This window comes from Pinus tabuliformis, chromosome 4_1 (genome assembly GCF_031772625.1).
Source record: "Pinus tabuliformis cultivar Carrire ecotype Pingquan chromosome 4_1, CPIR1, whole genome shotgun sequence".
Taxonomy (NCBI): domain Eukaryota; kingdom Viridiplantae; phylum Streptophyta; class Pinopsida; order Pinales; family Pinaceae; genus Pinus; species Pinus tabuliformis.
Window position 1 is genome coordinate 680847721 of NC_142303.1, and position 17834 is coordinate 680865554.

The 17834-nt window shown below is 33.6% G+C and overlaps 1 protein-coding gene across 1 annotated transcript; it reads right to left on the bottom strand.

The window, feature by feature from the left end:
• Positions 1-15887: 15887 nt before the first annotated feature.
• On the bottom strand, positions 15888-16692 carry LOC149177943 (uncharacterized). Its single transcript, XM_089423495.1, has one exon. It carries the CDS (start codon positions 16496-16498, stop codon positions 15905-15907), a length of 594 nt encoding a protein of 197 aa, XP_089279621.1. The 5' UTR covers positions 16499-16692; the 3' UTR covers positions 15888-15904.
• Between the last annotated feature and the right edge of the window lie 1142 nt (positions 16693-17834).

Here is a 17834-nt window from a genome sequence, read left to right on the forward strand (position 1 = left end):
CTGGGTTAATTCTTCAGAACGTCCTTCAGAGATCATTTTTTGCTGAATATCTTTCATCTCTTGGGTGAGAAGTTCCTTTGATTTGAATATGTTGCCAAAAGTGGATTTGTTCCAGCGCTTTATTTGCTCTTTGAGGTGCTTCATCTTCCTGTGGAATATGGACATTTTTGTCCCATCTGTTGGATTAAAATTTTGCCAAGTTGATCTGATAAATTCATGGAATTCCGGATGTGTCAACCAGAAAGCCTCAAACCGAAATGGCCGTCGTATGCTACTGCCCGGTCGGTTCCAGTGTAGGGCTATGGGCCAGTGGTCCGATCCTGAGTAAGGGAGGATGAAGGCTGTAAATTCTCCCCCTATATGCACTGCATTGTCGGAAATCAGAAATCGATCTAGGCGCGAGGCTACTTGCATAGGTGCTGCTCTTTTGTTATTCCAAGTGTGGAGGCCGTTATTTGTAGGAATATCTATTAGCCAGTTATTTTGAATGAAATCTTTTAATATTGAGCCGTCCCTGTTTGTTCTGCATCTCCCTCCCTTCTTTTCCCCTATAGAAGCGATCATGTTAAAATCTCCGCCTGAGACCCATAGCGGATAAGTCCTTTCGGCATTAAGCTGCGTTAATGCTTCCAGAATTTCTATCTTGTGCTGGCTTTCTTGGGGGAAGTACACATTTGTTATGTGGCCATGGATGTTAGTCCCCAAAATATGAAAAATAGCCTGTATGAAGTTTTTGTTAGCATGTATGTTACTTAATTGGATCATTCTTGCATCCCAGAGCACTGCAAGTCCTCCTGAGGCTCCCTGAGCATCTACAGCTGTGACTAGCCCCCCCGGCCAGGCTTTTGCTGCAACTTTTTCCAAGACTGCCAAGTTACATTTTGTCTCCTGCAAAAAAAGGATTGCTGGTTTTTCTTCCATAAGCATATTTTTTAAAAGTCTTCCTTTCTTTGGGCCATTGAGCCCTCTTATATTCCAAGAAATCATCTTCATTGGGAAGGTTTGGGGTTGTTTTTGTAGTACTTTGTTAGCTTGGCATATCTGCCTGATTCAACCAAGACTTCACCGATCCTGATGGTTCTTTCTAAAGTCGTTTTTCTTCCTCGCTTTTTGCTGTCTTTGGTGATGAATTTCCCATCCCATTGACTGTCGATTTGAACCCCTAAGGAGTATTTCTTTTGGGCTTTATTGAGAACTTCCACTAGGTTGTCCACCTGTCTATCAGGTATTTTGTCGAAGTTCCCTGTTTTGCATGCTTGTTCTAGACCCAGAATATCTAGCTCGCCAATGTCTATTGATTCCGTGTCCTCATCCATGATCTGAGGTTCTTGATGACTTCCTTCTCCCTCCATCTCTTTTCCTATACCTGGGTCCGTATTATCTATCTCCATTTCCGGGAGGTTCCAGGTTTTTGACACGGTCTTGGTAGTATTGCCATCTTGTTCCGCCGTCTTTTCCCCCTTTTGAGATTGGGTTTCTTCTGTTTTATCCTGGGTAGATATTTTTCCTTTGGAGTTCAAGAGATCCGGATCCTGCACCTCTTCGTTTGCCAAGACTTCAAAGCTGTTGCTTGTGGAGGGCTTGGATGGGTCCTTTTGGGCTACCTTTGGCTGGACTGCAGGTTTTTTATTTCCTCTTCTTCGATTTGTCACCTTTGTAAAACCGTCCAATGGCTGGTTTTCCTGGGCAACTTGCGCTGGAGGATTGCTGTTTAACGGGCAATCTCTATAAAGGTGTCCTAGATCATGACATTTTCTACATCTAAAGGGTACATGCTCATAATCAATTAACTGAATCCATTCCGTATCTTCATGATCGAGACTTACCGTATCAGGCAGGGGTTGCTTTAGATCCATGTAGACGCAGATCCTTGCATAAGAGGTGTATCTCTGCGTTTTTGTGTCTTCCGCGACCTTCACAAAATCTCCCAGTACGTTGTCGATAGCTTTGAGCGAGTCTTCTTCCCAATACTCCCATGGCAATCCATACAGCCTGATCCATACCGGTGCCCAGCTTAGGTCTTCCTTATCCGGATTGAATCGTGCGACCCATTCTCTGAGAAATAGCCCTGCAGAGTTGAAGAAGTACGACCCTTCCTCAAATACTCTGTTTCTGTCTTCCAAGCAGTTGAAGACTGCGGTAAAGAACCCCTTCGGCCCAAGATGCAAGGATATGTGTCCTTTTGGGTGCCATTTAACATTAATCCAGGCTCTCAAGGCTCTCTCATTTGGCCAAAAACCTATAAATTTACCTATGAGAGCATGATCTCTCATATATTGAATTCTGGCATTGATTCGATGACTGGGTAGCTCCACTTTTGGCCGTATCGTGGCTACTGGCTTACATGTAGATGAGCTTACTTTTGGCTTGTCTGGCTGTACCTGTTCTGTCTGCTTTTGCTGACTATTGTCGTTATTCCTCTCAGTACGCCCCTGTTCCTTTTCTGGACCTTCGCTGTGCCCTGGCTGGATGTCGTTTACTGGAGGAGGCATCCCTCCTTCCCCCTGGCGGGGGTTCATCATTGCCGTCTGCCAAAGCCTGCAGCCTGTGAGCTACTGCACTGCCACTATCAGATCTGGTGGCTTCCGTCCAAATGTCCTGCCGTTGCAGGTGATTGCAGAAACCCTAGCGTCGAGTCGCCACAACCAGCTCCTCCCTCTCCTTACTCCATCAACCTAAGGGAATGAATTAATTTGGTTTTAGTTAAATTATTATTTTTTATTTTTTTAGAAACATTTATTAGATTTATTAATGTTTTTTAAGAAATTTTTTATTTTTTATTTAATTTTAAATTAATTTATCAAAAAAATTATTAAAAAAATAACATTTATAAATGTTTTAGAATTGGCTTAAAGTTCTTATATAACTTGGATATTAATAGACATTTATTCAAAATAAACCTTAAAATTTAGTCATATATCTTTAACGGCTAAAATTTAAAAATTCATTTAAAAAAAATAAATTATAATTTTTTAATATTATTATTAATGATAAAAAGAATCAAAATATAACTTAAACATTTATATATATTTAAGGAAAAATATAATGATATTACTAAGCATAAAGATTCACTTCCACTTTATCATAAGATTTTTTAATCTCTAAATATGTTATGTTACCATAACACAAACCAATATTAATACTATGGAGCATAATTAAGTTGAAGATAAATGTAAACTTTTGATCAACATACATTAATAAAAAAATTCTAAAATATTGTATGGAGATTAAATTCCTATAAAAACTTTGGCTACAATAATAATTGAAACAATGATAAATGTCTTTCTGATTAATTACATTTTCAGGATTGGGTCCACCGACTAACATGGTTCATCCCTGTTTTGAGGATTAACTACATTAATTGGTTTGAAAAATCAACCCAATTCTGAAAATGTAATTAATTGGAAAAATATTTATTTTCATTATAAATCACAAAAATCTCAGATTTAATAATTAAAATGATTAATTAGTACATCACTATGATCCAAATTAATTTGTTTTTGGTTGCTTTGAAGTTCCTCTTTATATCATGTTTAATTTACAGTTCCCAACTGATTGACATATCTATTCCCTCGTACCGCGCGAGCAGGGTTGGAATTTGGATTTCTCTTTACCCGTCATACAATTTTTTTTTGACGTTTTGGGTCCTTATGCTTCCCGTCAAGAAACGTTATATTAAAAATTTTGCCCTTCAAGAGTGATGTTCTCATAATAAATTAACCCTTCACTAATAAAGTTTTGATTAAAAAATTACCATTCAATAAATAATTATGTTGAAAATTTTCATATATTTATCGTAAGAAAAAAAACCAAAATTTGAAAAAACTCAATTGTGGAGGTTTCAATAAAAAGTGTTGAACATTTGAAATTTGCTCATTTAAATTATATAATCAGTCCAAGGTAAAACGCTTGATGGTTATCCATTTCATATATTTAAATTATCATCTAAATCCAACAATTTACATTATGCTACATGAATATTTAGATGCCTAATAAGACTAAGTTCCATGCAAATTCAGAAATAATTTATGACATTATCTAATATAATGTTTGATACAAAATATAAATATATGACACCTTAAAAAGGCATAAGAATGTACCACCAACTTCCAACCATCCAATAAGAGAAATATGTTTGGAAACAAATTATTAATTCATACATATACATAAATGATGGTTTACTCAAAAATCCAGTTACACCAAACTAATATCACAACTTACAAGTGTCATATACCCCGGTAACCTCGCATGTAAAAGTAGGGAGTTAGAATTTTTCATACAAATTACCACAAGTAATTAACCAATTCACAACTCCACAATTCATCATTAACCATTAAATACAATATTCATTAGTGCATCAAGTAAATTGCCATCAAAGACAGTAAATTACATAACCATTAACCACCACTGTGGTAGTGTAATAATATAAACTATCGCATGAATCCTTGCATCTATTTCATGATTTCCATAGCCATATTAACTAATCTCATATTTGGACATTATGATCATGCCATCAAATAAAGAACCATCAACATCAAGGATTCAACGTCATCCAACTGACACAAAAGGCAATCACATCAATCACACCATTTGAACACGGATATACCCTGGAAACCCCGTAGGGTGAAAACCAACAAACGTTTAATCTTATTATTAAACGCTCGTGAGGGTTTTCACCCCTCACTCAATGGTTTATAAGGGATTCCATCCCTTAACCATTGTCTTAAAATCTTTACAATGAATTATCATTAAGCTGTCACACAACTAGCTAAAAGCTAATACCATTTACATGTAATCTTTTATTTACATACCGCCACATGCAACACTCCTTGTGGCATAATTGTTCTAGCAATGGACAATACTGCAGCTTGACTTCATCTGCATGGACGAATAATCCTTTTTCCTGCCATAATGTTAAACATCACTTTCCTTGGCACCATCTGCCATCGTTACCTGTCAATGCAGTCATCAACAATCTTGGCAACAAGATTAGTTACCATATTATTCAAACATTAATCAACATCTAAAGAGATCTTATAACATCATATGCATGAGCACGCATAACATACTAGCTAACTAGCATATAGATACCCAAATAATACTGTTTGACCTCCACAATGTTTACTAATGCATAACTCTCTTTAAGAGTTCTAACTCGTTAGCTCATGTAAACCGAGGAAAGAATCAAGACCAGGTTCCTATTTTCCAAGTTAAATCTTCGTGAATAGCAGCCATAATGATAATCCTTCACCGCATGCATTATCATATGTTTTCCTCACCAAGAAAATACATCAAATAATCATTTCTATCTGCATGCATCAACAAATTTTCTACTAAGAAAACATATAATTTAAACATTCTCTTGCTGCACATAAACAAAGAATATTACACGAGGTCAACTTATCTTTCTATCCTTCGACATCCTCGTCGCCATAGCGCATGCTGAGGTCCTGGAAGCGATTTCCTATTGCTGGGATTAGTAACTTTCCGTTTCCAAAATACAACCAACCCAAGCAAGGCCACCGCAACAACCGCACCACCGATGCTCAATCCCAACACTTTGGGGAGACTTTTTCCTTGTGTTGGCCTCGATGCTGGTATAGAAGGACCACTTTTATTTCCACTTCCATTTACGGCTTTGAACAGAGGCACACCATCATTGTAAAACTTGTAGCTGTCATAACGAATTAGACAGTTATCGAAGAAGGCCAATCCTTGGCTGGTACCAGCTGGGCAGGAGCCCAAATAATCGAACGTAATGTTTAGGCACTGACTACACCGAGTCATATTAGGTATTCTCCAACATTCAGCCAGAGAATAAACCCCATGATCACTCAGTACACTGTAACCCAGAGAACTGGACACAGCATTATCGATAAGCCTCTGCAAAAGAGAGGCAGTTTCCAATCCATGACACCCTTTGCCTCTGTGCCGTTTACTTTAATGTTATTGCACAACGCAAAGATCCAAAACGCATCCAGTGAGAAGCTGGACGTGGCATATTCCAAAATGCATCCACTGAGAAGAACTCTTCCGTAACTGAGACTTCCATTACAATAAAAATCTAAATACTCTGTAGCTTTTGAAACGCATCCCCGACAAGTAGAGGCATTCAGATCCCCCTGCACTGAGCAAAACCAAACATCTTATCTCCATTCTCTCCATAACTGAAATCACTGTAGCCCGTCTTGTTAACATTGTCAAGCACTGAATTGATAACCACCTTCAATGAAGCGTTAAGGTCCCGACTTTAATGATAACCACCTCGTTTTATTAGCGCCCCCCAACCAACACAAGGCTTCCCATTTAATAATAATCCGCAGCATCCAAACAGAACCAAGAATCAGTTATTACCCGTGGAGAGGACGAATGGGTTCCACGCACCATTCCCAAAATATTCTCCATAATTAGTTTCATGAATACCAGGAATTAGTTTTTAAACTAATTCGTAATCTTTTTAAAAAAATTACTACTTACTGTCTAGTTTTCACCGAGTTATTTAGGGACATTACAACAAGTTTCTAAATTCCATTGCTCCAATAGTCAAGATTTAATAATCTCGAAATATTTTTAATTCAATACATGATCTGATCAATAATATAGAAGATATCTAAATAGTTTTTCAGTGTCTAGATTATTTAATAATTTATATTTAATGATAGTTTCGTTTGGCTGATGTATGGGCTCTCTGTTTCCTCTACCTGGATGTCACATCGACATTGGTATGATGGTGGGAGTAAAATGAAATGAGTGTCATACACATAGTTTTCAAAGTCAAATTTCGGTTGTTCTTATTGAATTTAATTTTTTTACGGTAGTTTTGGGCACAATAAATTCTCCAGTACAGGCATAAATTTTGAAAGCAATTAAATGGCAGCATGGGAATGTTTGCATGGAGAAATTGTGTTTTTTTTGAAGAACTGTTTACTGAAAGTATTTTTTTTGTGGAAAACTGTTAAATGATAGCATGTTTTTTCAAGAACAGTTTATGTAAATTTGCTGAAACAAATCCGTGTTGTTTTTTAGAACAAGTTCCTATTTTTCAGAATCACAGTGGGTTTCTCTCATACCAATTTCTAAAACTCTATTGTTATCTAGTCGTCTCCTATACAACAGTATAATATATTATTTTTAGAGCAAGATTTGAAAAAAAAATGATTGTAAAATACAATAATCCATTGGGAATCGTGAACAACTACAATACCTTAAAATGCTAATAAAAAATTAAAAGCTAGCAACAATCAGACGGTAGACTCTTGTGAAATTTATGAAATAAAAAATTAAAAGCTAACAACAATCAGACGGTAGACCCACAGTGTTTGAAGAATAAAAAATCAATCACTAACCTGAACTTTGAAGCACAATTTGTAATTTCCTCGCAGTTTCCTTGGAGGCTGGAGCCAATCTTGAGCTGGGCGACAGGCGTAAGTTTGAATCGGCAATGCGTTGAGAGAGAGTGTGCACTGTGAATCATGAACTCGATTGTACAAAGAAAACAAGCCCACGGGCCACATTCGTTGGGTAAAAGACAGGGAGACCATGCAGTGGCATGCACAGATCTCCGAAATCATCCAGGGAAAGATTCCAAATTTTCCCAGAGAAAAAATCTTCGGCTAAAAGGGAATTGCCCATTCTCTACAAAAAAAACTAAATCTCTGACTGAGAAAAAATGGCTATTGCCATTGGCTGCTCCCACATGCTAATTTGACAGCCTCCGCCCTCTTGAAATTTCCACAATTGCCAAGAGTTTCACGCAAAAGGAAGGAAACAGTGACGGCCCTGCAGGCTGTGAGATAACAGAAACTATACCTAGGACGTGAGGTGACGTGAGGATGATAAGAAATAGCCATATTATAAGGAAACAGAACTATACCTAGGTATAAGAACGTTTTGGAAAAAATTCGAAACGTCAAAAAAACGTTTTTAACTCTTCTGGGCACGTCAGTCAAAACGGGCATGGACAAATTCCAGCCGTCAAATACGTTTAAAAAGGCTTATGACGGGCAAAATGCCCGTCAAATTCCATCCCTGCGCGCGAGTGTTGGAGGGGGATACTAGCGAATTTATGCAGGAAAGAGTGATAAAACGATGCCTCTGACAGTCTGGCAGCGGAAACGCACGGGAAGAGATATGGTGGTACGCACGGGAAGAGATATGGTGGTACTTTATGTTGTGTGAGAAGCTGAGTCTTTAGATGTAGATAGGAAAAGAAGCCATCAACAATCAAGATGGTTGCGGAAATCGCAACGAAAGACTCTAAACGCGGATGCAGATGAGTCTACCTACGACTGTGGCGCGTCCAGAGAAATTGACTCAATCCACCGACTGCCCTGTGCCCACTATACATCATCCTCGTTCGTCCAATGATCTGGTCGCTAGGTCGAGACAAAAAGTACATATGGAGCTGGGACACAGAAGCATCTGGAACTGTCTAGCTTGTTTTGAATTTTTTAATGTTTTTATTGGTAAGAATTGTTTTTCCTGATTTAACTAGTTTATAATTTAGCAAGGATTAATTGAAATTGTAAGTTTTACTATTGAATTTTGATCAAAATATCTGATTTTTTTAATAGGTTAAATCTACAATATAATAAAAAATCATTTTAAATAATACATATTAAAATTTGATCACAATTATTTATTTTAACCAGATTTTAATTGAGGCCAAAAACTTAAAAAATCTTAATTAAAAACAACTCTACTCTTATGAGTAACTATATGAACACACACTGTTTTCAATGAGTCAACCGAGGTGTTTCTTATATTTGTGTTTGTTTATATTAGAAATAGTTATGTTTTTTTAATCAAAAAATATTTAAATTATAAAATTAGATTTGAATTATTAAATTTATATAATTTTAATATTTAAAAAACAATAAACATGCGTTACAAATTGAATTTATTTATTAAAAAAATATTTTAAATAATTAATTAATAAATTTAATTATTTATTTTTATATTTAAAATATAATTTAAATAACTAAATATTAAACTTAAGATTCAACGAAAGATTATAATACCCCATTCCAATGAAAACCGGGAAAAATACATATCAGGTTAAGCTGCCAAAAAAAAATAAAAAACTGACACAAAACATTTAAACTCGAGCAGAACAGTATGTTGTTTTGCCCAATTGCCTAATACCGTCACTACATACCTTTGTCCGTCTACTCACGGATATGAGGATGCTTTTTCAGAATGGCAATGGCTAACGAGCATGCCAGTTTAGCTGCATATTCTTTAAGTTGATATAACACACTTGGGGTGAGTAGATAAATAAAAAATAGTGGCGGTATGTTATTGGCTTAAGGAGTATGCAGCTAAACGAACATTTAATGCTCTATAGCAAGCTCGTTAGCCATTGCTAATTAGAATTGCTTACCCATGCCAGATGAATCACGTGGCGATCCACGGAGGGGAAAGGAATAAACTTGTAAATTTCTAACATCAAAAAGTGACATTTTAAAGATAGTCAATGAATTTGAAGGATATTATGAATTAGTCAAAGATCCTCAATAAAAAGGGTAAAAAATGGAAAAAAAACTGGGTAGATTCGTTAAATTAAGTTATATTTTATTAAAATACAAAAATAAAATATGACAAAGCAAGAAAGACAAAGACTAAAAATCTTATGTGTAGAATTTAAAATCTTCTCACTTTTATAAAAAATATATTTTTAAATAAATTTAATTTAATTTATATTGAGATTAACACTTTATACCATTAAAAATTATTGATAAAAAATAAATTTTCAACAAATAAATCTTATCGCATAATAAATAATTTTACTATGGTTATTTAGTTTTACTGGTTATTTCAAATTTTGTATGAAATTCCATTGAATCATGGATATATATTTCAAGCATCAATAATTACATATATGCTTATGAGAATTCGTTGAGTACCGAATTAATTAATATTTTTATTTATTAATATCAAATAATATATAATGCTTTATGAAAATGACCCAAAAAAAATATGAGTTGTATTTATAATGTGAGGTTTGACATAAATGAGTTGTATTTATAATGTGAGGTTTCTTTTATACTGTGAGGTTTGATATTCTAAGGAGATCAGGAAGAAGTAAGCAATTGAAAAATATGGTTTCCCCACAAGTGGTATCTTATTTATAATTTTTTGCTATCAATTATTATTTGTTTAATATAATCTAAAATATATTATATAATTTTATTTTAAAATTTTAAACTATAGATTTTTTTATTAAACGAAAAGTTAGTTTTATATATATATATATATATATATATATATATATATATATATTATAAATAATATAATATTTAAAATATTCAATATCACATTACAATAAAACATTTTATATAAGTATCATTTTAATTTTTTCTATAAAATCAAAAATTAAATATCCAAACTTAATAGAATAAAGCTAGTAAGATTTTGAAAATTATATATATAATAAAATAGTATGTTTAATGGGGTAAATATTTATGATAAATTAGAATTTGTGATTTTTTTTGATAAAGTGTATTAAATTTAAAAAGATTGGCTATGATAATTCCATTTATGATAACAATTGTCTGGAGAAAGTTTTTTCATACAAATACTTAGGTATTGACATAACATTGAGAAAAGAATCATGTGTGGTTGGAAAATTTATTATGAGCTTGAAGAGAACTCTAAGACTATTGATCTCTGGGTTTGGAGTAAAAAAAAGTTCCTCTTTGAAACTCTTGTCACCCCTATATTTTTATAAGAATAAATTTGGGGTTGCACTATATCTAGAGAGAATTGTGGAGGATAGAGATGATCCAAAAACAACTCATAACCTACAACCTCAAGATTAAAGTTAATACTCTCTATCTTATCTTCTTTACTGAAGCTAGGATTTCCCCCATTGAAAGCATAACTGTGTTTCCTATCTGATGTATAAGAAGAAGCTTCACAAGATGGAAACCAAGAGGTTCCCCAAAATTTCTTCTATCCCTAGCCAAAATCCCACCTGCAACTCAAGCAAGGTTGGCACAAAGATGCCCAGGTATGACTCAACTATTGTGGGGTAAAGAAGTAGGTCATCTTAGAGAATAGAGATAATATTAAAAATACTATCACTTCCAAATTTAAGGACAAATTGTGGGATGATAAAAAGCTTGAAGGGAAAAGGAAACTATTGTACTATAAGGTGGTGGTCAACCCCCCTATCCCTAACCCTATTTATCTCTTTTTCTTTACTAGTATTTAGAAGAAAATGAACATTGCCAAGATAAGAACTAACTCCCATGAGCTTCGAACTGAAAATGGGCATTGGTTTATCCCCAAAAAACCATGGAAAGAAATAATTTGTTAGGGATATGACACTAAGAGAATTGAAGATGAAAAACATCTTCAATTCTCACTCACATCACATCGGTTCTCATTTCCAAAACATTTGCCAGAAATCTAACCTTCTTGACTTTTTTAACCACGATAACTATAGTGATGTCAGAACGCTACCCTCCTTTCCTTTTGATTATAGAAATAATATTTTAAAAAATCTCATCTAATTTATTTTCTTAAAGTCTCATAGACCTCATCAGCCTTACTGGACATTAATCATCATCATTCATATATATAAATTATATATATGTGGTTAAATATCTAAAATATTTTTCTATCAATATTCTTTACATTATAATAATAAAAATTTACCTAAAAATTGGATTAAAATATTTATATTTATATTTTTTTAAATAATAGGTTAAAAATCACTTTTAAAATTATAATTACAAAATTATTATAATTAATTCGTTTTAACTTATTTTTTTTTATTATATTTTTGAAAGGGAAAAATGAATGGGCTAAAATTAATAGGAAAAAATAAAATTTAAAAGCTATCATTGAATTATAAGATATTTTTATTACTTTTAAAATTATAGTTAGAACATAGTATAATCAATTTTGTATATTGATTTAATATTTTGGTATGAAAATTTCGTACTCCATTTTTAGTGGAAAGTTAGAAATAGTTCTATGAAAAAGTAAAGGTTGAGACTGATTAATGATGGATTGTAAAAAATAATCAATTGCAATATAGCCACTGATATTTTGATATTTAATATTTATATTAATTATTGACTTGTATTCTTGGAAGAAAAAGGTTGGATTAATTTGATTTGAATAGTGAGAATACTCATTCTTTGAATTCAAAATGTTTGTTTTATGATTAAAACTAGTTAATCTTGACATGTAAGTTAACATTATTAAACATTTTTTTTATTTGACTTATCAACTATTTCTGATAATTACTCTAATAAGAAAACGGTTAGGAACAACAAAGTCACTTATTCTATTTTTCCGTATTTAACTCTTCCAAAGATGTTAGAGTGGCTTTTAATTACAAGCTCACTTGATAACATAGTGTTAAGAAATGATGGGTAAATGATAGAAACTTTATTTAAATTTGGAAAATAATTATAGAGTAATATAATTTTGGTGTTGAAAAAAACTAATAAATAAAAATAAAAATCATTTTTAATATAATTATGATTTCGGTAGGTAATTTTATATGGTTATAAAATTGTTTTTATCATAATATTAAATAATATTAATTTTTGCTCTAATTTATAAATTTATAATTTTTGAGATTAAAAATAATATCAAATCTATTTTTCTTTTTCAGACTAGATTTCCATCTATTAAGAAAAGGATTATGAATATAGAAATAAAAAAGATCTCTTTCTAAATGAATTAAAAACTAATTTGCTTCCTTTATCTAGTATAGACAACATAGAAGATATCTATCATAATTTTATTACAACCCTCTCATATTCTATTAACAAGTTCTCAATTGAAGTTTCAAGTAATAAAAGAAATAGCAAAACCAACCCATGGTATGACAAAGATTGTAAAAGTGTGAGGAGAGCAATTAAGGAAGTTGTTGATGGATCTCTTAAAATTGGCAAGATAAAAATATACAAAGCCCTAACTAAAAGGAAAAAAGGTAGTATATTCATAAAAGACGAGAATCTCTTACACCTCTATAAGGTAGCTCCTAAGAAATTCTCGAGGCAGATTCTAACTAGGAAAACTAAAGATAATAATAAAATTTCTTTACACTACTAGAATTCCTATCTTAAAAAGATTTATGAATCTCCAAATGTCATGGACAACTTTGAAACCCTGCTCACAACAAAATAAAATTTCTCATTAGAAGACATTCATTTTGAGTTTAATCACCTGGCTAATGGGAAAGCTAAGGACATTGAAGGTTACCAGGTGGAAGTCTTAAAAATGGAGGTCTTGTCCTCGTCCCCCACATTCACAAGCTTTCCAATCAAGTGGTCAAGAAAGGGTTCCCTAAACCATGGACTCAAAGCGTCATTATCCCTATTTTTAAAAGTGGGGATAAAAATAACCCCTCTAATTATCTGACAATTATGATCAGCCCTCTCCTAGCCAAGTTATATGATATTATTTTGGAAAGGAAGTTGAGCATATGGCTTGAAAGTGAAGGTAAGAGGGCTAAAGGCCAAACATATTTTAGAAAGTAGCACTCAACAACAGACCACCTCGTTACACTTAGGATCATTGTGGACGAATGCCACAATGATAAATCCAAACTCTTTTGTTGCTTTGTGGACTTTAGAAATGCTTTTGATACAGTTCCTAGAAACAACATTTGGAACATATTAGAAGAGCTAAAGGTTCCTTTTGAGTTGAGAGCTGCTGCTATAAGGTTATACGAGAATGTGATTGCCAAGTTAAAGAGTAATGAGGGATGGTCGAAAGATATTAAGTGTAATATCGGAGTTAAACAAGGTTGCCCCCTCTCCCCTACCCTATTTGGCATTTACATAGACAAGATAGAAGGTTATTTAGAGGAAGCAGGATGTGCTAGCATGATCTTAGTTAGGACAATCATCATCCTTCTTCTCTACGCTGACGATATTGTTCTTCTCACAAGGTGCCCATCTGATCTTGATAAGCAACTTATACCTCTTAAAGATTTCTGCTCTACCATGGGTATGATTGTTAACACTGACAAAAAAAAGTTATGATTATCAAATCCAAAAAGGACACTTGCATTAATTTTATGTATGACAATAGTAACTTGGAGGAAGTGTCTTCCTACAAGTACCTAGGAATTGATATTCATCACAAGCTCAACTGGAACTATAGCATGGAGAAAAGGATTAATGGGGGATGGAAAGCTTATTTTGGTCTTGAAAATAATTGTAAAATGGCAAACCTTCTAATGTGGGATAGAAAGAAGTTCTCTTTGAAACTTTAGTCACTTCGGTTATCTTATATGGATGTGAGGTTTGGGGTTGTATCATTTCTAGAGAATCCTTGAGAAAGATTGAGCAAATCAGAAGCATTTTATAACGTATAACCGCAAAATTAAAAGAAACACACCTTATCCTATTCTCCTTATAGAAGCCTTTCTCTGTTGTACAAGCACAAACTCAATAACATAGGAGACCATGGACTTCTTAAAGTAGCTTTAAATTACAACCGAAACCACCTAAGGTTCAAACGAGGTTGGTATCAAGACACCAGGGCTTGGTTAAACCATTGGGAGATCGACAGGAATGTTGCATTACAAAACATTAATAACATTAAAAATATTGTTACGTCTAAGTTCAAAGAAAAAATGTGGTGTGAGAAAGATTTAGCAGCTAAAACAAAATTAAGATATTATAAAGAGGTCATCAACCCCACCCTAGAAGATCAAAAGTATCTCTGTTTTAATTAGCTCAAAGAAGAAAATTAATATAGCCAAGATTAGAACGAACTCTCATGAGCTCCATAGTGAAAATCACTTCCTCTTAAAGTGTCCCAGGTACAACCACATTAGATTAGATCTCAGTTTCAAAATATTTGTTGCAATACTGACCTTCCTAGCCTTTTACGTTGTCAAAATTACAGTGAGCTCGGGAGGCTTCTCTCCAAGCTTTTTGAGCATAGGAATAAAATCTTAAATCAAACTAAGTAATTCCTTTCTTTAGGTTTGATAAACCAAAGTTTGGTCTCAGTGGACGTTAACCATCATCATCATTATCATCATCATCAATTGTTATATAAATATCATATAATTCTTATATAAATATAATATAATTGACATCACTAAGTCATTAGCATAAACATGTTAATTTTTAGGTTTTAGAACTAACTGTTACTATTTGAATTTTAAATTTTAAATAATAAATTGGGAAATACTTGAAAACATTTTTTTTAATGTTTGAAAAAATGTATAATTAAAAATCGTTGTTAAAAAACGCAGAGTTGTTTTGATTGCAATTTTTTGGATTTTTCGGTGTAAGAATCTCGTTGAAAATTTTGGAGTGAAATTTTGATTTGTGTTATTTAAACTAGTTTTTTGACTATATATGGATTCAACATCTTGAAAAGCGCCTAGAGCACGTTGATTGTGTAGGTCTTACCGATCAAAGTTGTGATTTCAATAAATTGCTACCAGATTTTAGAAAAACTACACTGGAAAAACTTCCAAAAAATCTCACTAAAGACAACTCCAAAATACAATTATAATTAAAAATAAAAATAAAAATAATTTGTTAAAAAAATAAATAAAATACATTTACATAAAAAGGTGAGTATCATTGAAAGTGAAAAAAAAAAAATTATTAAAAAAAAATTATATTTAAATAGGAAGTAAATGATCCATTGACGAAACAATTACGAAATTAAGAAGAATCTTCATTTTTAGTTTGTCCAGATTACAGTGTGGACCAACTCCATGCCCAAAACCTTGCAATGTCTGGGAACTTGGTTTGGATAGCTCGGTGGTTGCATGGACGCAATCTTCGCTACATAATTTCTCATATGTGAAAGCACGATGGAAGAGGAGACCACAATTTCTAATGTTAATGTTAAATGGACTGAAACTGGAACTTCAATTCCCAAAACACGTTGTGAGGGATATTCCGCGATTCTAGGACTTGCAAACACGCGGGGATTCTTTTATCGTCTCAAGCACTGGTTTCCAATACCTAAAACCGCGTACCCTGTGCTGGCTCAACCCCAACCCCGACTCTGTCGGTTGGTCTTCATCTTCATTTAACTCCAACTTTGGCACCACAAACCCATCTTTTAATTTTGTTTGCAATTGATTTGTCTTCTCGGCACTGCCATTGTTTGAAGAAAATTCACATAAATGGCCACTGCCAACGGCTGGAAAGACTCTAGAGTTACAGGAGTGCTTTCTAAGGGCCGAGTTGCATTGGGATGCTAACAAATTAAGCGACGCCATGTCAGAAGACGATAGTACACACCGCAAATATTTTTGCATTGGGAGAAGAACATAGACGCCCCCCAACGCCAAATCCTCCTCAGGACGGAGTGCTGCGATGCGACGCCCTGCTTGGAGATCACTGAAATTGCACACGAATTGTTGGGGATTGTCCACCATAAGCTCTCCCACCTTAATTGCCTCCCCAAATTTTTGAATGCCACCATCGCTCCACCGTATAACTTTCGCTGCCGCGGTGGTTCTGCACGGTTTAGCACAGCATAGATGATTCCCCATTGATTCCTATTTCTTGATTTCAAGCTTTAGTTAATCCACTGTTCTCTACTAATCGATCTATTTATTTCCTCTCAGCGCTCACCTGATTGAAGGGAATAGTAACGGATTTATGTGCGAAAGAGCGATAACAGGAAGCCTGTGAGAGTATGCGAGGGGAAACCCTGAAGATAGGGATAATGGGTAGTTGGTGTGATCTGATAAGATGAGGATGAGGTCTATCCTTGTAATATAATAACACATTTAGGAAGAAGCCGTCCACAATCGAGATGGTTGCGGAAAACGCAATGAAAGACTCCAAACGCGGATGCAGATGACTCAATCCACCGAGTGCCCTGTGCCCACTATACCTCATCCTCGTTCGTCCAATGTCCACAGTATCGGTTTTTTTATTTTTAATAGATAACCTATGGATTTTTTTTCCCTGGAAAAAGTTCACTCAATCCAATTCTATGGATTTTTTTCCCTGGAAAAAGTTCACTCAATCCAATCAGTGACCACTATCAATGGTCATCATTGACTGATGTGGGCAAGGAAAAAATATATACAGCTGTGAAAATTGATTGGATATTCTAATCATCACATTAGTAAGAAAATTGAGCGTAACTTTGTATTATAGATTTTAAAATACTCCAGAAAATTTAACAGAGATGAAAATTTCTCGAGAGATGGCCAGCAAAAATGACTCAAATTTGGAATGCACAATAAGCTAAAATGGCCATGTACATTACAGACATTATATCTAGATTATTCCAAATTTTTGTTGGCTTTAAATAGTGTTGATATTTACTTCCAGATTCGGTACAGTATCCAAACGTATGGTACAGAAAAATTAGAAACTAAATACGAAAACTGTTAGAAGATGATTTCATGGCGTGCTATTTTCTTAGTGTAGTTTAAAGAATTTATAGAAATTTTGGTTAGATTATCATAAAATTTAGTAGAAATTTTTGAAAATTTGAGCACAAGTTTTTTTTTCTAATTTCTTGATAGTGATTAATTTATTTCTACTATCAAAACCCATTAAAACACTTTAACGTTCAATTTTTTAACGTTCAATTTTTTAATTGATTCAAACACTTCATCAAAATCATCCAAACACTTTAACAGTGATTAATTTATTTCTACTATCAAAACCCATTAAAACACTTTAACGTTCAATTTTTTTAATTGATTCAAACACTTCATCAAAACCCATCCAAACACTTTAACCTTCAAACCCATCCAAACACTTTAACCTTCAAATTTTTTAATTGATTCAAACACTTCAACATTCAAATTTTTTATTTTTTATTTTAATTTTTTTTTTCCAGATTTCAACCCAAAAAAATCTAGAATC